Source organism: Cynoglossus semilaevis, chromosome 1, assembly GCF_000523025.1.
Source record: "Cynoglossus semilaevis isolate Cse_v1.0 chromosome 1, Cse_v1.0, whole genome shotgun sequence".
In the NCBI taxonomy this organism is placed as follows: domain Eukaryota; kingdom Metazoa; phylum Chordata; class Actinopteri; order Pleuronectiformes; family Cynoglossidae; genus Cynoglossus; species Cynoglossus semilaevis.
This window is the reverse complement of record NC_024307.1, coordinates 22,472,392-22,493,209: the sequence shown is the minus strand read 5'-3', so window position 1 is coordinate 22,493,209 and position 20,818 is coordinate 22,472,392. Positions and strand designations below refer to the sequence as shown.

The 20,818-nt window shown below is 38.9% G+C and overlaps 2 protein-coding genes and 1 long non-coding RNA gene across 9 annotated transcripts in view; all 3 read left to right on the top strand.

Annotated features, from left to right (window-relative positions):
- Positions 1-3,643, top strand: part of LOC103385641 (mitogen-activated protein kinase kinase kinase 11) — a 57,412-nt gene extending 53,769 nt beyond the window's left edge. For both annotated transcript variants that reach the window (XM_025062427.1, XM_025062430.1), the window contains exon 11: positions 1,552-3,643. In XM_025062427.1, the coding sequence (XP_024918195.1) occupies positions 1,552-2,153 (602 nt within the window). In that variant the 3' untranslated portion in view covers positions 2,154-3,643. The remainder of the gene's footprint in view (positions 1-1,551) is intronic.
- LOC112488056 (uncharacterized) lies at positions 7-1,543 on the top strand. The gene is made up of 3 exons (XR_003051753.1): positions 7-838; positions 903-1,318; positions 1,363-1,543. It is a non-coding gene; the product is annotated as an uncharacterized LOC112488056 (long non-coding RNA).
- Positions 3,644-4,075: 432 nt separating the features above from the next.
- Positions 4,076-20,439, top strand: LOC112488055 (uncharacterized). Of its 6 annotated transcripts, XR_003051752.1 has the most exons (5): positions 4,076-11,868; positions 11,954-12,160; positions 13,782-13,877; positions 16,648-16,716; positions 17,574-20,439. XR_003051752.1 is itself a non-coding variant. In XM_025062439.1 (4 exons), exons 3-4 carry the CDS (start codon positions 12,005-12,007, stop codon positions 14,559-14,561), a joined length of 936 nt encoding a protein of 311 aa, XP_024918207.1. In that variant the 5' UTR covers positions 4,076-11,517; positions 11,737-11,868; positions 11,954-12,004; the 3' UTR covers positions 14,562-14,855. The 6 variants fall into 6 exon arrangements, 2 of the variants coding, with proteins under 2 accessions (XP_024918207.1, XP_024918203.1); XR_003051751.1 differs by lacking the exon at positions 13,782-13,877; XR_003051750.1 differs by having other exon boundaries at positions 16,648-20,439.
- Positions 20,440-20,818: the final 379 nt, after the last annotated feature.

Sequence of the window (20,818 nt, the reverse complement as noted above, 5' to 3'; positions counted from 1 at the left end):
CAGCACCGTCCCTTAGGTACAGAGTAGACATGCTTTGGCTGCTCCGCCGCTAACAACTGTGATCTCACAAACGGCGTGTGCTCATTCCGTCAGGCGAGCGTAGGCGAAAAAGGCTACACTTAATTAAACAGCAAACGTTGTAGCTAAACATCTTATTACGTCTGTTGAGTGTGAAGGCTCAGCCTCAGATGCGTACAGACAGATTGCCAGAAGGTTTCTGGCAATGACTGTGTGCTTGGAAGTAAAAGCTGAATTCACAGAACTCCTTCACTAGTGTTTCTCTCTCTCTCTCTGTCTGTCTGTCTCTCTGTCTGTCTTTCTCTGTCTGTTTCTCTCTCTCTCTGTCTGTCTGTCTCTCTCTCTCTCTCTCTCTCTCTCCTGCACTCCTGTGACTCCTGAAAGCTCTTGTCTTGTCAGATTGGATGGCTTTAGCATGCTCCTAGACTTGCTGTTGACGCAAGTAATGCCATTTGGCAGACGCATTACAGTGGAAACGGCAAATGCTCATTCAGGCTGATTTATTCCAAGTTTAATGTTCTTGTCACTGCCAATTTACACTTGCTGTTTGCTGCTCGCAGCTTTCTCGAGTAGTTACAATACATGATAACATACATCAATTTGGCTAATTGCAGCAACATATTGTGGCGTTGATTGTTTTTTTTTTTTTGTTTTTTTTTTTGCTGCCATCGATTTTTCAGTTTTGTGTTTGATTTTTAAATTTCAGAACTTTACCGAAGGTTTTATGTTAACATGACAGAAAAAAGCAAGATACTGTCTTTAGCATCAAAGTGCAAAAATATAAAGTTGTTACTAATTTAATAAATCCCTCCAAAAACAAGTTACTAATTTAATAAATCCCTCCAAAAGGCAGTTATATAACACAAGTTTAATCTGTGGTACAGTTAGTTACATCCAACAGAGTAATTACAACACTTTAATTGATTGACATGTGTTATAGTCATTACCTTTAGTGCCTAATCAATCAGGAAGAACTGCTACATGCCATAAAATTGCTAAGGGAAGCCTAGCTTGTAGAAAGTCTTGTTGATATGTGGTACAATCTGAAGTGTATTCAACAAGGAAACTAAATCCTTATTCTCCCTGAGGTGTGTTGACCATGAGTGTGTTGTTCTAATCATTCAGTTTGCAATAAATTATAATAATAATGCATCTTCATAAAATAGCAGTGTTACTTGTTTGGAGGCAGTATCTATAATATAGTAACTAGCAGTTTAGCTCTCATGCATATTAACAGCTGAACACCTCCTATCATCTGCTTTATCTACGACTGCCTTAAAGGCGCTGTGCTAATGCAGAGGTCTTTATCTACGACTGCCTTAAAGGCGCTATGCTAATGCAGAGGTGAGTGATCCAACTCCATTTGTCTCTATCTTTCTGCAGACAGAGACCAAAATCACAATAACTGGACTTAATGGGTTTTAATGACCATTCAGTTTGTAACCGACCTCATAACAGCTCCTCGCCTTTACAGTTATAGGTCTACATAAGCCGAGTGTCCCTTTAATGTTTTTTCTTCTCTATTCTTTCCAGCTTTGGATCTGCCTTTGTGCCAAGACACACAGGACTCTGACGACAAACCTGCAGCTTCCTATTCTCTCCACCCTAACCCTGCCCTCTGGAGCCCCAAAACACGCAGGCTGGAGGTCAGTGTTATTCCCCGGCCTCGCCCGTCACCCATCCGCCCCCGTATCGATCCCTGGAGCTTTATTTCAGCTGGGAGCTCAAACTCAGGTGTAGGCCGCGGCCCTACCCGCTCAGACAGCAGCCCCTTGGTCTACCAGCCTTCCCCCAACAACCCTTTCTCTAACTGTGACCCCTTCCCATCGCCAGATTGTGACCCGTTCGCCCTCAAAGCTGACCCCTCAGTCACCTTTGATTCGGCATCAGCCTTTGACCCCTTCTCGACTCCTTTTCCGACCTCCCGATCAGCACCGTGCTCTACAAACGGCTCGCCAACGTTACCCTCGTTCCGCATAGCTCCCCTCAACCCAGCCGACTCCACCCTGATTGACCTGGGCTTGGCATCTTGCAGCAGGACCGTGGATGGAACCAAAGAGAGAGCACACCCTCGCCGGACAATGGGCCTTAAGCCTTTTAAGTCCCCGACGCAGCTCAGAGATGACAGGTTTTGAAAACTGTGGTCTCATCTGCGGCCTACGCGCGCCGCTCACTTCATATTTTAGAAGTTAAGCTTTTTTTCACAGGATCACGGGACAGTCTTCACCGCTCTGTCCTACAATTAAAAGGAAGGGTTGTGCATCGGATTGTGGGAGCGTTCCCAGTGAAGCAAAAGCTGGTGCCTTTTTTTTTTTTTTTTTTTTTTACTTTCCTTCGATCTCTGCCTTGCTCTCTTTGAGGTAGCAGACCTCAGCTCACTAGTCCTAGTCCTGTCTTTAGATTCTTCTTCGTCTTCTGACTGCTCAGATCACCTGCGTTTATCTCCCCTTTTTTTGAAGCATTGTGACAATGCAGATGTAGATAAGGCAACTTGCACAGCTTCACCTGCCTCTACCTCTCTGCAGACCGAAAGCACACAGGACAATGAAAATTTGGAGTGCCTTTATTTTATGAAGTGTTCCTAATATTTATCTTTTCCAAGTTCCTTGAACGCATAATGTGTAGCATAGGGAAGATGCTTTGAAATTTGGCTTCTGTTTTCAAAACCAACCTAGCAGCATTGCTGAGGAACAAATTGTCTGCATTGGTGTATGTCTAGACTTACTGTTCAAGGAAAGCTTACTGTTATTCTGCCCAAGTGAATTGTGGGAGAAAGCGCTCAGAGTGGATACACTAGGTTGCTCATGAAATCCAAGACAAAACCATGACCCATTCATTCCACTTGGAAGCAGATAACATTCCATTCACATTCCTCGGGAAATGCCACGGATTGAAAAGATTCATTTTTTTTGCCAGCAGGGAACATTTGATAGCACTGGGAACAAACAGGGGACTGCATTCCTGTACGTGCCAAAGAATGCAGTCCAATTTTTTTTGTTTACTTCACTAATTGCCAGATGAGTTGGTTTGCCAACAAATATAAGCATTTACAGATACTTAAGTAAATTTGAATGCTAGTAGTCGGTCTTAACATCCACTGATGTCAGTTTACTGACTACTGTTTTTTAAAAAATGTTTTTCCTTATTTTTTTACAACTGAAATTTGAGCCCAAAAGTTAAACTGTAATTTCTGGTAATTCCTGGAAATGCAGTTGACCCCCATTGCCTTAGTTTACAAAACTGGAAATTTATTTATTTTGACAGCTCAGTGCTTTGGGGAATTGCCATCACCATATGAAGCTGAAATGCCAAAAAAAAAAGCAATCCAGTCGCTTGTGTTTTCTCCTGTCAAGGAGATTGGCTATTACTTTTATTCTTACTTTATTTTATTTATTACTTTATTTTTTTTACATTTAAAGGATAATAAACTGTTTCCTTCTTTATAGGCAGCCAAGTGCTGCATTTTCAAGATCGTTGGACTAAAACTCAAAACATTTTATTGGATGAAGCATTTGCGTTTAATGCGACTTAATTGGCCAGTTCCCTGCTCCTACAGTGTTTGGCATATTCTCCGCCTCTGTCGCCCACAGCGCAGAAGAACATTGCAGCAGACTTAAAAAAAAAACCCCAAAACAAACAAAAATACAAAACATTCTGGCGGTATTTGATAGATTTCCATTTACAATAACTGGTGTTTATGTAGTAGTGTTTTAAATAAGAACAAGTCTTACTGCTGAATTTTAAGTAAAAAGAGAAAACGATTTCTTTTCCACAATGTGTTAGGTTGCGACTAGTTGAATGCTTAATTCCTCCCAGGTTTAAATTAAGCGTACATTCCATTGATGTCATGTCCCCAGGTTTAAATTAAGCGTACATTCCAAATGTTTTTGCAGTACTCACAAAGTACAACAAATACCTGAAATCAGACAGAAAAGAAAATAGACAGAAAATATTTTTTCTTTTTTCTCACAGGTATCTTAAATGGGTCAAATCTTACCTTGTACGTCCACATCTGTTGAGTCCGTTGTACTATATAAATGCCTAGCAATTCTGACATATGTGATTCATTAGCATAACTGGTTAAGGTCAGGCACGTAAGCAGCTGAAAGAGACCCACTTCACGTGGTACAAATGTTCCAAGTTAGCAGTGTGGAATGGGAACTGAGTCACTGGGAAACAATACAGTTTTGTTCTAATGGTGGGGGAAAAAAACAAAAACATTGTCTCTAAAGGGTGAAAGCTTGGAGATTAGCCCCGTAATCCTAGCGATGAGTAGAGGAGGTTGATGGTGATAATTAGCCTCTTGAGACAAGTGGGCAGAATTAGCAAAACCGCCAGATATTTGGGTAATTAATTTGCGTTGACATTACATAAACACCCAGCACCCTTAACCTCACAGATTGTAGAGAGGCTTCCTGTATCGACTTTTGCCTCCATTGGAGCTGTGTACTTTTGCTTCTGTCCTCTACTCTGGCCGCTGGCTGCTCAGTTGCAGATTTGATGAAATCTCTGCACCGGTAGCTGTCTCACCTTTTTTCGTCCTTCCCCCCTTCAGTTGATGTCGGAGATACTCGCTGCCCTTCTTTAGCTGTTCACACACACTCCTTTGCTTCCTTCCTCTCTTGGAAAGTTTCTGCAGGGCGTTGTGTGTGCTGCGCTGCAGGGCGTTTATTTAACTCACAAACAGGCTTCTACCCACGGAAAGTTATTAAATGGCATCCATTCAAGGACAGTCCATTTGCCAGGGAGTGCCCATTTTAAAGAGGAAATTGAATTTGTTGGAAGAGGAAACTTAGGTTTGTTATATATTTCTGTCGCAAATGAACGCCCGCACAGAGCAATAATACACACTGTACACACATTTGCGCTTTCTCGCTGTGTCAGAACTGTTAGTAGGTTGCAGAGGGTATTGTCTGACCTCATCTAAGCATTTATTGCCATTCTGAATACATTAATTGTAGTGCGAGTGAATGAGGGAGTTTCTGCTGTGAGGGCAGCATAGAAAATGTATAGGTTGAACAGTTCTTACATCTGCTCTCTGTAACTGACCTTGGCATTGGATTGTTGACAGAAAGCATGCTCAGAGTTGTATGTTGGTCGCTGGGGGGAAAGCAACTGTGGCTGGAGGCTAGCAAGAGCCTTCTCAGAAAAAACACTCTATCTATTTTTATCAGTAAATAACATCTGGCTTTTTTTTGGTTTCAGGTGCCAGTTTTAAGACAAATTACCATCATAATAATCCTGAAATATCTCATATTTGTAATAATATCCCTTTTTATAGGCCAGGTTGGGTTTTTTAATCATTCATCTCCTGGAGAAAGAATGGCTGCTTTATCAGATTTCATACTTATTTTCCCCGCAGCTACATATTATGACCTTTGTTCTTTGGAGTCATGCTTGCCAAAACTGTATCTACCCCACACGAGGTCAGTAGTCTGACTGTGTTTATTGCAAACCCTTGCTGTTTGCTGCACTGTACATACCTTATGGTGGTTGAGCTTAATATAGTTGTGTAAGGTACTACAAGTGTCAGAGTACTTTTATAATACACCTATCTGTCATGTTGTTCTGATATTGATCGTAATTCGCGCTATATATTCCGCAGCACTCATCCGTCGTCTGCTTCGGCGAAGATACAAGGATAGTTTGAAATTGTTGATTTTTAACAGTCCACGGCTTTTATACAGCAATAAATAGTTGGCTTCAACTCTGAGAAATAGTATTTCTCAGATACAGCTGTGTGAGAATTTACTTTATTCAAATGGCAAACAGAAAATTCCACGCTGTTTACTTCGGGCTGTTTTTTTTGGTTTGGCCCGATGAAAGCCAAATGCCATAACAAATGTATCGAGGAAAGTTGAACAATAGACAGTGTAGTGTTGCTGTTTGCTGGTTGATTTTTATTGACTTTTGCCTCGTTCGTGCCAAGTATGCGTAGTGAGTTATTTATCCAGTTTGTCAAGTGGAGGCAGATCAGGGTCCCCGGGCGCTTATGATGCCCCCTGCTCACTTTGCTGATGGGTGAAAAGCAGAGGTCACATTTTGTCATGTGCAGTGGTGTGCTGTGTCACGATGACAAATAATTAGCTTTCACTAGATCAGGGTGTGCTGTTTTTTCAAAGGGCCATATTTGATGACATTCTTTGATGCATTGAAATTGAATACAAAAGACTTGTGTGTAGTAAAATCTCTCAGAGAAAATAATCCCGGAAGCTGGTGAGCCGTTTTAATACAAGCTGGGCGGCGTTAAAAAAAAAATAGTTGAGGATCACACTAGGGCCTCGGGCCAGACTTTAGGCATCCTTGCATTAGATGTTACATCTTCTTGTAAACTTCCTTAGAGAGCTTAGTGATCAGTCCTCAACATGATCCAGCAAATAGGTGTCAAAATTAAGTTTTTATAACATAAACATAACAGATAACATTTACAATATATAAGCACAGAAATAACATCCTCTTAACTGCTGAAACCTTTGAGAATGATATAAAAATACAGAGAATATACAAAAAAATATCGATACATCTGGTGGATATTTGAATGTTACCGCCAACCATCTACTAAACATGAGCAGCATGAGTCATTCAAAGCAGTGGTCCCCAACCATTTTTGTACCACAAACAAAATGTTGAGGACATGATGGTTAAAAGTTCTTGCCCGAAAGAAAAAACAACAACACACATGGACATACATAAAATATTCAGGATGTTCTGTTCATCTTCTGCTGTGGCTCCATATGCTTCTATCGCATCTTATGAGAATTTGGCAAAACAACGGTTTCGGCAGTATCCCAGTAAAGCCTTTGTGGACATAGATGACCAATTCTTAGTTTTGGCTGTCAGATTGAGGAACCATTACTGAGACCCATCTGCCAGAGCTGACAGCCAACACTCCCAAAAGGAAACTCGCAATGGGTTGTTTGTGACTCTCTCTCCTTTTCTGAGCATCACTCTATCCGTCATTGCAAATCAGCAGCCCTAGCACAAGCCGACAAGGTGAATGGAAGTGAATTCTCTAGAGACGAGCGAGAACAGCATTCAGATGCTGCTGTTCCAGATATGATGTTATGATCTCAATTCAATGGTTGATTCTCCACAGGAATAAATATCATTGACACGGTTGCATAGTCCGGCATTTTGACCTTTGTCAGGCTAAAAGGTTCCTTGTCAGTATTGGTTTTGTTTGCAAAATATAATGATCAATTAGAAGAGGTAAAAAAAAGAAATTCTTGGAAAGCAAAAGTGTGTTAAATCTGTGATGGAATAACAATGGAATCTAATGTAAAATAGCCTGGGTTGTACAGTTGCAGACAAAACAGACAGGCTTTATGTTCATGTTAAGAGCCAAAGGATTTGGGCCTCTCACATGAGAGAACAAGAACTTTGTTATAAACATGGGCTATTGGACCTGAAGCTACAATACTAGCATTAAAAAAAAAGTTTTATTGATCCTTTGGCTAAAATATCGTTTTGTGTAATTTAGGACTCTGCTGTTAGGCTAAAGTGGTGCAGCGGTGCAAACCACATCTTCTACTAGTAGGTGCAAAGTTTCAATTTTATTTAGGCCTAAGTTGTGAGATGTTAAAAAAAAAAAGTCCCAGATTTAGCCTCTACTTCTGGTTTTAACTTTAAACAAGCTAAATAAATGTTCATTCTTTAGTATTTGATCTCAAGATATATCGTACAGTGGTACACATATATTATTTCATCTTTGATTTTTCCTCTGTGGAAGATTCTATTAGTTTACTGGATAAGGTCTAGCTATAAACCATGGTTCTTAATCTGAAAAGGTCTGTGACACAATATTGCTATATTTAGCTATTGTTCTTTAAATTTTTTATGAGCTACGTTGGCTACTTTTACTTACCAATTTCAAGGCAACTGCCATCAAAACAGAAAATACAGGCAAAGGGCAAAACCTGTGCAGCCAATCAAATCACATCTTTAGTGTTCCTTCTAAAATAAATAAGGATATTTACTCCAAATATATGAATAAATTCATGCCTATATGAGGTATATTTCACATCAAATTTATGCATGCTTGATGAACAGTATATGATTAGGCTTTGCTAAATGTTTCAAGTTTCTTTAAAACCTCTGAAATTTGGTTTTTACAGTTAGCACTACATTTTTTTAAAAAGAAATAAAGACCATCTGGTCTTTGTACGACTCTTACTGAGCTCCCAGGTAGCATTGTGCGCCCCAAACTGAAATTGCAGGGGCTTCACTACAGAGGAAAACTCAACTGTATCTTAAGCTTACTGTGGGAATTGAATTAAGACCAAGCTGAGGGGAAAACATCGATTTTTTTTTTATATAAATCATGAAGTCTTACCTTTGTGCGGTCCATGAGCAGTGCATTCTGAAACGTCCAACAAGTTGCGTGACATTTCTCGTGCTATTTTTTTTTCCATTTCTTTTGTGCAATTACAAGGCGGTAATAACCTCCCGTGGTTATCGCGGGCAACGTTGCTCTGAGAAACTGAAGCACCTGTGAAGGCCTTTGTTCAGCATTAACAGGCAGGAGCAAATGATCAAATATGCCTTTTATCTTTTTCGCCACCACCAATTCCACTTCCCAATAAGCACGTGGACAAGCTATGTCTACATAAAGAAGTGCAGTCGTTGTGCATCCAAGGTCATCATCTGCAATCTTTTTTTTTTTTTACTGTTAGAATGTCGGCTGAATGAAATAGGGAGATTGAAAGGACGGACAGTTTGTTTCCAAGATGATGATGACAGCCCTTGGAGCGTCGTTTAGATAATAAACATGGATTTTATCTGCAAGATTAAGTCCTAGGCACTCGCACATGGCTGCCCCGTGGAAATTATTATTGTTCTGTCAAGCTATTGACACTCAATTACCTGGTGATCATTGTGCACAGAGTCCGCTCACCGTACGGTTGTGTGTCTGGAGGTCGGAATGAGTTTGCTGCGTAAATGAACCACATGTCGGAAATATAGAAGGTAAATTGATGGATTGTCTATCTTGCACTGTTTGCAGGTGAAGGAACTGAAATTATATTTTTATGAATAGCAATGGGTTCCCACTGCTATTTATGAGGCTAGTAAACAGGAAACCACCATGCTGTAGATTTGAAGCAGCTTTGACCAACCCTCATTTTGGGAACCACTGATTTACGACCGATTTATTAAGAAAAGTTTAGGGTCAATTTCTAATGCTATGCAAAACCTCCATCAGAGCTGAGAACTAGGAGCCAACTTTTAATTAATTTTTTCTTTCTCTTTACTAACCCTCTGACAAAGCCACACCTGCGGACACGCTGTAAGATTTGGCTTTAAATCTTAAACTGTTAAGAAAAGAGTGGCTGCTCCACCACTGTCTAACCTGGTCCTTTTGAATCAGTTTGCTCCACTGTCTGTTCTAAAAGTGTCACAATTCTGTTTTAGTTTTAGCCGATTTTGAAATACTACGACGCGCCAGTTGTTCGTCTCTGTCTAAAAGCGTGTTGGTATCTTCTCTAAACGCCTCAGAGACAATAATGGCTCTTTTAAATCAATGTTTGTTTTTCTGAATTATGTTTTAATATTATTGCCACCATTTCACTTGATTAAGACTGAGGAAGGATTCCAAATTTAGCTAAATTATTTCAGTGCAGCCTGAGGAGATTTAGCAGTGGGTGGTCTCTTTCAGGTGCTCACGACTGGGTTGAACTAAGTGAACTTGAACGAAACGCCGGGGCAACTCTAAATGGTTTGAATGGGAAAAATCCCCATGACTCACTGGTTAAATCTCTTCCGCTTAAGGCAATACAGTACTGTTAAAGGCTTTTCCCTCTGAGAGCTTTCTACCCGAGAGCTAGGGGCATTTAAAAATGTATTAGGGGGGGTGGGGTGGATATTTATGAATGGATATCTTCACACACTGGATTAAAAGTAGTTCTCTTTCTAGAAGGCCATGGACGCAGTCCACCTTAGGATGATGGATGGAAAAATAAGATGTTTTTATAGGTGTTCACTGGAGTATTTAAGGTGCATGTATGGGTGCTTTACATGAGCCAGATTAACTTCACATTCCATTTTCACCGTTCGACCAAAGCGCGGTCAAAATGCTTCCTCTATGGGCCTCAACGTTAAGTGTGTGGCAGAAAATTTTTAGAAAAATCTGCCCAGTTGAGCCTGAAATCTTCTTTGTTGACATCACAGCAAAATCCCAAACCTAATTTGCAGGCAAATGTCCCTTTGGGGCACCCATACAGAATTTCTATGTGCATTTAACTGCTAGAGAGTAAGAGAAGGACTTTATCACTGTTGTAATATGATAGATGAGGTCGTCTTCCTTTCCCTCTTTGTATCTCTTTGCTTTTTTATTTGTACTTGTTCCAGATTCATTTCCATTGCTTTTTCTTCTGTCTTTTGTAATACAACATAGGCGATGCAGTAACACAATTGTTGTGTTGCCCCAGCAGACATTTTGACATGTCTCTGAGAACTGTTTTCTCTGGTTATGGGAAAGAGACCTTGCAGTCACGGGGCTTTGAGACATTTCTTTTGTGTTGCATTTTTGTGAAATCTCGCACTGGGCTGGGCCTAATCAACTGTTTTTATTGTTGTGTGTCAGGAGGATGATTTCTGTAAACAGTATGTGAAAAAAAAAAAGTTTTTATTTCTTTCAACTATTATGATGGGTTTTAACCTGTGGATATAAAACAGATGAAAAAGCTCAAAAAAAAAAAAAAAAAGAAAAGAAACAAGACCAAATAAAATGTAACACTTCTGAATCGTTGGTGACTCTGTCGGAATCAAGCATGCAACAGGAATATTTGTCAGACAACAAGGAAGCTATTCATGAATTTGTCGTTAAAACCATGATAATGAAGGCAAAAAGAATTACGTTATCATTATGTATATAACGATACACTCAACTCCCAACTCGATATGATTTGTGATTTATCTCGCTATGGTTCTTCCCACGTTCTGATATAACACTTGAACGCCAGGTTACATAGAGACCCTAGCGCCACCTACTGTACTAGAGTGTGTAGTCTCATGGTATGACCACTAACACTGATTTTAAAATATAATATTACTACACAAAAAAATGTCAAACCAGTGGAAAGCACTGTGGACTTTGGTTTTTCCTCCGATAATGCTAATTTGTGGAATACCTTAAATGGGGCATCACGATAAAAGTAGGTTAATGTGTTAATTCCACGACAGGGAATATGTGATGTGAGCTAAAATGGCTGCATGTATCGTCATGGGTTGATATCAAATTTGGAAATTAAGTGTTTGGACAATATTGGAATATTGGATTTCGGCAAAAAAGATAATATGTGACATCCCTGCTTTAAATCAGTGGTTCTCAGACCTTTTCTGCAGAATGCCTTTTCTTGTTGACTATTGTCACTGTTCCCCCAGGTTTGCACATTCACAGCTGTCGCTTCAAACCTACACAACGTGTGTGAACTGGTATCGACTGGTGAAATCCAGCAGAAACTGTTATCATCAGACCCTAAAGTTCCACTGTGTAAGATTAAGGTGAACCTATTCTACATTACACTTCGAACTTCACTTGAAAAAAAAAAAAATCTATGAGGAAAAACTTGTTGTTTTGGACCGTATATAAACATTAAATCTCCTGCTTGTCACCCTTTTTTCCTTAAGTGGCAAGATTTCTGGCGAGTCCCAAACTTTAGAGAACCAAATGAAAAACACGGAGTGCAGACATAATCTCTCTGTTTGAACATTTTTCACTAGGATGTGAGAGGCTGCGGGAAAATTGCAGCAGATCTGAGAGAACATCAACTCTCCCGAGAGAAGTTATCAACTCAAATATGAATTTGTTTGAAGAATGAGAGGAACAACACGATGTGAGCTACGTGCGACTGAGTAAGTATTTCTGGTGTGTGTTGATGGCGTCTCGCTTCACTGGTGTGCCTCTCGGCAGAGTCGTTTTTTTTTTTTTTTTCCACAGGATAACACACGGAATGTAGAATGGTGGATCGGTGACGTCAGTGAGGATGTGATGAGAAACAGGCCTAGCCCCTCTCTTGTCCTGCTGCAAGTCTCTGAGGCTCACGTTGCCATGGTCACCAAATCAAAGAGTGTCAAGCACAGGGATGTGGCTTTGCAGTGCACATTCGGATTTGCTCCACTTAATAGTATTATTTATGCAGTACTGGTATGTATATCACTGTTTTTCACATAACATCCTAAATATATCCTTATATGGCAAATTTTAAATCCTTTGTCTCAAGTTCCTAAACTCCCCATTTTATAGAAAGGACCAATTCTGAGCTCCTCAGAAAATAAAAAAAACTATCATAGAAAGGACCAATTCTGAGCTCCTCATGTCGACGCTAAACCGATATTGTTTAAAATCCCAACTGAACTTTGTTTAAAGCACTAATTTCTCCTGCAATTTTCATCTAACAAAAAGAAAAGAAAATTAAAAATAACTGTCTTTTCCCTACTCCGACAAATATTGCTGGACTTCCTGGGGTGTTTCCCCCTACTTTGGAAACCAATTGAAACCCAATGGTGGCAAAAAAAATAGAAACATTTACAGCAGAATGAGGTTTTTTATTTTTATTTTCTTGAATTCTTAACTTTTCCAACATTCTACCTCCTGTCACCAGTAGAGGGCAGGGTACTATAGACCTGGCGTGGATGGAAAACATGAAATTGGAATTGTGTTAGAGGGTTCTAGTAGTATACTTTATGTCATTGTTTCCCAAAGACTGGGTCGCGAACCTCAGGTGGGTCGCTAGATTTATTTTTCATGAAATTGGAATTGTGTTAGAGGGTTGCAGTAGTATACTTTATGTCAATGTTTGCCAAAGACTGTGTCGCGAACCTCAGGTGGGTCGCTAGATTTATTTTTTGGGTGATCTCGCATAATTTTTCCGAGGAGTTTACAAATAATGTCTATTGAAAAAAGTTTGGGAAACACTGCTTTATATACTATATAGAGGTACAGAAAAAGAGAAATTGCTTTAGTACAAGGCTTGCAGTACATTTCGTAGTACAAAACATGAGGATAATAGACTTTTTAAAAGAGGCGTGCACAAAGAGTTGGGTTAGATAGAGGACATAGTAAAAAAAGAAGTAGACCATGTAGAGCCCTGAGGCACACCGAGGTTGGCTGGGACAGCGTCGGTGACAAAGCACCTTATTTCTTTTCTACGTTTGCTGATTTTAATTCACCAGTAGTTTTTCAAATACACAGATATAGTTTACACATGCGAGGTTCTGGTGTTTATTATACAGTAGTCACAATGCAATTACACATTACTTTTACATCCTACAGTCCCGGAGACAAACCTCCTTCTTCATTAATTTGCATTTTAATTTTATTTCCCCGCTTTAATTGGCCTTTAATAATGCACGGCTTTATAATTTAATCCATTTGATTTTAAAATTCACATTTATGTTTAATGTACATTTGGCTGTTAATTAAATTCTCCATTACTTTTTCATGACTGTGGCACATTGTGAGCTATCACTGTGGTCCACAATAAAGGCTGGTGTCCAGGAGTCATTTTTCTTCCTCTCTCATTGAAGCTGAAAGGATCACGTTCGGCATCATTTATACCATGTTCTAATTTTCAGTCCTCACATCAAACCGGGGCCCCAAAGAGAGAGAGGGAGCTTATTAATGTTAATCAAGAGTAGGAAAAAAAAACTTTTCTGTGTCTCCCTCCATTCCCCTCTGCTCGTCTGTCTTTGAAGTAAAACGATTTTGTCTGTCAGAGCGGCGAAATGAGATATATTCCAGATTTTTTTTCTTTTTTTTTTTTAAGGAAGAAGAGAGAAAAACGACCCCGATGTTTCCTCAAGATGTGATTAAACTTGATTCTCTTACTGAAGTTGCGGAAAGGGAGGATGCTCATCACTTGGTGAAGATGCAAGAGACGATAATTGTTTTTGGCACATTTCGTATCTGGCTCACTCAGCTCTTTAGCAGTTTCATTCTCTCTTTGAAATTGATTATATTCAGCAGACAAACAAAAAAAGAGGAGGATAAACGCCGCCTGGGGGTCACAATTACAACAACTCAGCCATGGCAAGATGGAAGACTATTAATGTTAAAAAATATATATATATACCATCAAGTGCTGTGGAAAACTTTTCACTACTACTGCCGACGGTATGATCAGAGCCTTACGTTTGCGTCAGCACACCATGAAACAAACATTGGAGTCTGGGTACTTTTGGTGTATTTGCCACAAGGGGCAAAGAGGGCAGGTCCTTTTGTGATGTCCACAGAGAGAAAAAACATAATATGGAGGGTACATTTACACATGAATGCATCCCTACACTTAATAATAAAAACGGATAGAAAGACTTTTTGTACCTCTGATCCTCCCAATTTTCTGCTCAGCTGGCCTCCACTAATGCTGTGCACACAAGAGGGGAAGATAATATCTCCCTTTATATTTCATTTTTTTCAAAGGTCGAAGTTTTCTGCCGGGGATAAAAGAAGAAAGGGAATTGAGGCAAAATATATATCATCCATAACAGGATTAAATTCACAAACTAGTTTTGTTGTTTTTGTGGACAATAGCATTCTTAAAAAATGACAATATAGAGCACAGGTGTCAAACTTAGGCCCGCGGGCCAAATCTGGCACCCAGTGTAATTATATTTGGTCCACGAGATCATATCAAATGTGTATTAGAACTGGTCGGCCATTTGCAGGATTTGTAGTGTTAGTGATATATGCGCAATATTATACCACATAGATTTTTGGTTGTCCTTTTGTTGGCCTGTAAAAAAAAGTCTAGAGATAGAGAGAGACATATACTGTAAGAAAGGAAGAAAGGCTTTGGTTGTTCCAGATTTTATGTTTACACAAAACTAAAGTTTGTTTCCATAGGAAAAGATTCTACAATTTTTTTTTATTTAATTAATTTGTTTGTTTCCATAGGAAAAAATTCTACAATATTTTTTTATTTAATTATTTTTTTAATTATAGTCTTTGTAACACGGGGGATACAACTAAATTAAACCTCTGCGTACATATCTGGAGAGAAGGGAAAACATGCAGATTTTCAGTAAATTATTAATAAATATTATTAAAAATTTGGCCTGAGACTTCGTCCCAGTTTTTAATTTTGGCCCACTGTGAAATTGAGTTGGGCATGATATAGAGTAGGTACTAGAAAATTGCAATTGCTTTATTGCATTTTTTTCACCATTGAAATGTTAAAACACTGTTTTTTAAGTACTTTTGGTGTTAAGCATATTTCTGGGCAAGATTGAAGCTGTATTTCTTTGGCTATATTTACAGTTTTAGTTTTTTTCTCTCTCTCGTTAATTAGCTATTTCAACTCTGCCTTAGACTTTTGGAGCTAAGGATTAGCCTTTTCTCTAACTTTTCAAAGTCATATTTTATGGTACCCTATAGACATGGGTGTCAAACTCATTTTGGTTAAGGATTAGATCTCAAATGGGCTGGACCAGTACAATCATAACCCAAGTACATATTAATAACAAAAAAGTCTGTCTTTTCCCCCTTTGTTTTCATGCAAAAGAGATTGTTACATTAGTTAAATATTCATATTTAATGAAATATAATTTTACAAAATATTTCCTGAACAGTAATTTTTTTTTCAGAATTCATCAAGTGGGCCTGAGTGAGGGCTAGTTTTGGCCTGCGGGCCGTATGTTTGGCAGCCCTGCTACAGACATCCTAGTGATCTGAAGATAATTATTAGTGATCTGAAGATAATTATTAGAAAAAAGCAATTGAAAAAAATAATTAAATAAATGCTTAAATGGCAAAATGAATGTCTTTCTGCAGTCTAACAAAAAAAAACATATGCAAAGAATATGAGGTTTGTTCAAGCTACAAAACCTTGTAGGACAACACTGCCTGCTATAAGATTAAAATTGTAACAAGTCTAACCAGTGTAACTAATCTTCCCCAACAAATAACGACCTTGGAGAAGAATATTGATCCACCAGTGTAAAACTATACCGTAGTCATCACTCCAGCTGTCTGATATCAGTTCTGACAAAAAAAAAATCCATCCTGAATTTTTGATAAAAAGCCAGCAGTGCTTTTGAGAAGCAGTGCATTAGGATCTGAACCTTCTCCATGCTGCCACGCTGGTGGTGAAGAGATCATAAGGAGGTTTGCAGCTGCTCTGCAGCCTGGAGAACAACCTGCAGCGATTGAACAATCTGTGCAGCCTGAGTCACTGCTGAAAAGATCTGGTCTCTGTAGAGTTATATACAGTGACTATGCTCAGCCATTTTGAACATTTCCAGAAAAAAGGGGTTACTTTATTTTGAGTATTTTTAATAGAATAAAAAACAAGTAGTAGATAATGCTGTAAGTAGCTTTGTGCAATTTTGTCCATCTGTACAAGCACTGGGAGGTGGAAGTCAGCGGTAGCTGCCAACGGTAGAGGCAGGGGACAGTTCACCAACCCTGGATATTGAGAGTGACTAGGCACCTAACCTGGAACTGTTTTGTACCAAGGATTGATCGGCCAGTATCACCGGTAATACTGCGCCATCATTGAAGGAAATGATTTAGAAATAATACATAGTCTAGACTTTATTCTGTTTGTATCAAAGTCTGAATGACCTATTGTTTTGCCATGAAGTAAATGAGTAAAACTGAAGTACATTCTTTCACTGTGTCCCACTACGCCCCAGGTACCAAATGACCTACGGACCGGCTACAGTCCCCGGACCACTGGTTGGTGACCCCTCTTCTAGTCACAGGTTGGAGACCTAACACTTACCTCTCTAGCTCATTCAACATTTACTATTTAAAATAATTGTCCATATTGAGGTGCTACATACTTGGGCATACTGTTTCCCTATACAATACTCTTGATGTTAAAGCAGAAATGGTATACATTCCGCTCACTCGTTCACTTCGACTCTTCGTGTTCGTCGACTTCCGTACGCATCTCCCATGAGTCCCATGTGTTTGCGTTATCTACATGATTTTCTCTCTATTTTGTGCATTATTCTTCATAATAGTGATTAGTCCTAAGAAAGTGAGTGGTAAGGATGGTAGTGAGAAGAAGAAACGCATGATGACCATGGAAATAAAGCATGAAATTGGTGATATGTGAGTGTGGTGCCCGCATGAGTGATCTTGCACGCATGTATGAACGCAGTACATCCACGACATGTACCATCCTAAAGCAGAAGGATGCTATCAAGAACGAGTTTTTTTTGGAGGGCTGGAACGCTTTTCTGTTATTTCTTATGGGAACAAATGATTTGAGATACGAGCACCTCGAGTTACGAGCTCGGTCCTGGGACGTATTATGCTGATTTTTGTTTTTACAGAACATAAATAATAGTTTTCAGACCAACTAAGTGATTTCCATGGCAGACCCACTGATCTTAATATACAGGGCATATACATGCTGGTTGGGCGAATCAGTAGTTTTTGAAACGTATGCTCAGATGTTGACTAAAGAGTAGACAACACACTCCAGGGATGGTTCGATGTGAAGGACTTGCAGCTATGTCTTACTGAAGATGTAGCTCCAAGGCTATGTTTGAATGGTAAGGGAATGTGTATTGTGATGCCACTCCAGTTATTGTTTATTGTTTACCTGCAGAGCGCTGCATCCAATGATGGAGTTCAATGATTAATGGGCCTCACGTCACTTCTATTGTTGTGCGTTTCTGCTACGACCCTTTTTCTTCCAAGCACACAAGCCACAGTACATCCAGGTCCAGAGCTTGAAACCAAGGAGAAAGTGTGAACCTGTCAGGGGACGACTGAAAGAGAAGTCGCACCTCAAGGTAAAGAAAAAGAAAAAGAAAAAAAAAAACAGACAGCTTCTCACATCACTTCACCAGTACATGTCTTTCTAAAGGGGTTTACGTTCCGTGTCAACAACTGCACATTTTCTTCAATGAAACAAGGAGACAAGACTGTAAATTATTGTTCCGGCGAGAGTGAAAGAGATTGTAAAACAATGAATATTTTATATAGTGCATACTGTATACAAGTCATCCAGAAGCCTGGAAAAGCATTTTATTCACTACTTCATTTATATATTACAAAATATATAAAAATTCATGCTTCTTGCTCTGTTATCGTTATGACAGAGCAGTTTTTGGATGTGACATTGTCCTTGATTGTGAAAGATCTTTGGGGAGCACTTTTTGGCAGGCTGGTCTGTTTGAAAAAGCAGTGACCCAGTATTGCAGTGAATCATTAAAAAGGCCATTAAAGACACTGCATTTATTCATCCGAGGAAGAGTCTTTAACCAGTCTGAAAATGTCTTTTTCTGGGTTGCAATGTCAACATACCAAGACTGACTGCAGACCATGTTACAGTTCAAGGGAGAACAGGGCAAAATAAAAAAAAATACTTTAAATTGCTAATTAAAGGCATATTTAAAATATTGAATGCCATATATGTTTATATATATATATATATTTGTATAATATTAATATTCTTCAAAATAACAAGTAAAAAACTGAATTTTTATATGGTAATTCATAATGTCAAGTGTCTATTATATGCAGTGTACTACATTTTTCAATTGAAGGTGCGTGAACCAGTTAAAGCATATCCTACAAATATTAGTTCCATATAAATAGTTAATATTTATATTAATGTTATAAAAATATAAAATTATATTTATGCTATGTTGCTGTGTTCCGAATTAACTCATCACATCGTTCATATGCAGTATATATATTTATAAATATATATATATAAATATATGTGTATATATGAACATATATTTTTACATATATAGTATAGCATTATAGTGTAGTATGTATATATATATATATATATATGTATATGTTACACACATACATTCTTTATTGACATACACTCAGTTCTTAATGAGGATTGAATGTTGTTTTCTGCCCTGTCGCTGCCATTTACTTCCTTTTTATTAGAGAATGTCAGAATCTCCGGTTTTACGTGCCAATCTGATGGTTAGCCTGTGCTCACACAGCCAAATAATACTAAGTGCTTCATGACTTAATGAGTGAAATAGAGCAGAAAAAGCTAGTGGCCCGATAAGGCTTACAGCAAAGTGACACTGGAACAAAGATGTCTCTAGTGCTTTAATAAAGAAAAGCTAAGATCTCTCGTGCTAATTATAATTGGAATCATTTTCACTCGTATTGTTCCAAAGCTCAGAGAAAGATTAAATATAGTCGTTAAGTCGAATGCTGATTACGTTAGAATGTTAAACTATTAAGGCGGCATTCATATTAATGCACGTGAGGAACTGCATTACAGCAGAGAGCGAGACACACAAGCCCAGTTGGCGTGGGTTTACCAGGCTGGGGACATCCTGTTCTTTATGTTTGTGCTGCAGTGGCCACCAGAGGGCAATGTGTAAGTACAGAGCTGTCTCCTGTGGGCAGCAAGTGCAGCCCATAATCACATTAGACTGTGTGCTAATCTATTCTTTTCATCGCTGTAGCCCCTGCCATTTTTCCACTGTGGTTTCCCATCTTGCAGCAGCTGGGAGTTGTGCTGCGGCAGAGTGTGAGGTCAGGGCCTGAGTGTGTGTTTCCTTTGCCTCACTTACCTGGAGTAGCTGTGATGAGCTGCTGTCAGATGAAGCATAGCACAATGGGGCCGACTAATGATGTTTTTAGGGAGTGTGGGTCGTCCCACTGCGTGGAGCGGCAAGAATTACCAAGGAGCGCTGATTGACAGATTGAGATCATGGAAATTACCGACAAAAGAGTGAGTCTATGTGCTGAATTAAAATATTACAGTCTCTATTTGTATACACGGTACACAGAGTCAATCTGAAAGAAAAAAGAAAGAACGACTCAAATGTTATGTAAAACTCATTAGAAATGCTCAGCATAAAAAAAGTCTCGACATTTGCTGAAGAAATACCTGCATGTCGGAAATTGCCCCAGCCTGCCACCATGTGACCACACTTCTGGGTTGAGAACCAGGGGTCAGACATAAACAGAAACGCAGAGAGAAATACTCTCAAAGAAACCGGGAACCGCATTTGAAACTCTGACGGCAGAGGCTTTTAATTTTCCTGCAAAATAGAAGGTTAACTTCTGAAAGTCTGATTCAAAAACGCTCAGCCGGGTGTCTGCAGTGACATGCGGCGAGGTTCGCAGCAGGCGAGGCGCTGACTCTTTCAGAGACGGGTTTTCAAATAAGGCGAACCCAATGGAGTAGCTGGAATTCATCATTCAATTGTCAGCCTGCACTTTCAGCCTTACCCGTGTTTTCTATCACATCAGTTTATTTCAAATGTAGCCTCAACCAAGCTAAACACGTGATAGTTCGGAGTGAAACTCTGCACCTGTGCTTTAAATATAATTAAAAGGATTATTTCATTATGTAATAATATATATTATTACTATAATTTGTTTTATTACATATGTATGTTATATTATTTGTATTATTTTATTGACAATATAATCAACGATTCTCATTACTAATTTTCAGGGCTGGCAAAATCGTGTCGATTAATTACTAATTTTCAGGGCTGGCAAAATCATGTCGATTAATTATTATGACTAAATAAATCCGATTAGAAATTTTAGAATTACATCCACTATATTTCCAATTATGTTGTCACTCATCTTCTTATCGTTGCTCCAATCCACAGTATACACGTTGTCATTTACACATACTGTGGGAAGGCGTTTCAGTGAAGCACCTGGAGTTTAAAATGCCACCTCACGACCAATTAATCAGATCACGATTATTTCCACACATATTACGTGATTAATCACAGTAAACACATTTATTGTTTGATAGGCTTAGAAATGTATATACTTTTTTGACTTATTTTAAATTTATTTTCATTTTCCTGACCTAATTGAATTTTATATAATACTACACTAAAA

What these genes read in the sequence shown, in the direction of transcription:
- LOC112488055 (XM_025062439.1), top strand. Translation starts at nt 12,005, where the DNA reads ATGAGAAACAGGCCTAGCCCCTCTCTTGTCCTGCTGCAAGTCTCTGAG. An exon ending in GTATTATTTATGCAGTACTG is followed by an intron (nt 12,161 to 13,781) that starts GTATGTATATCA and finishes TTTTTTTTTAAG; the next exon opens with GAAGAAGAGAGAAAAACGAC.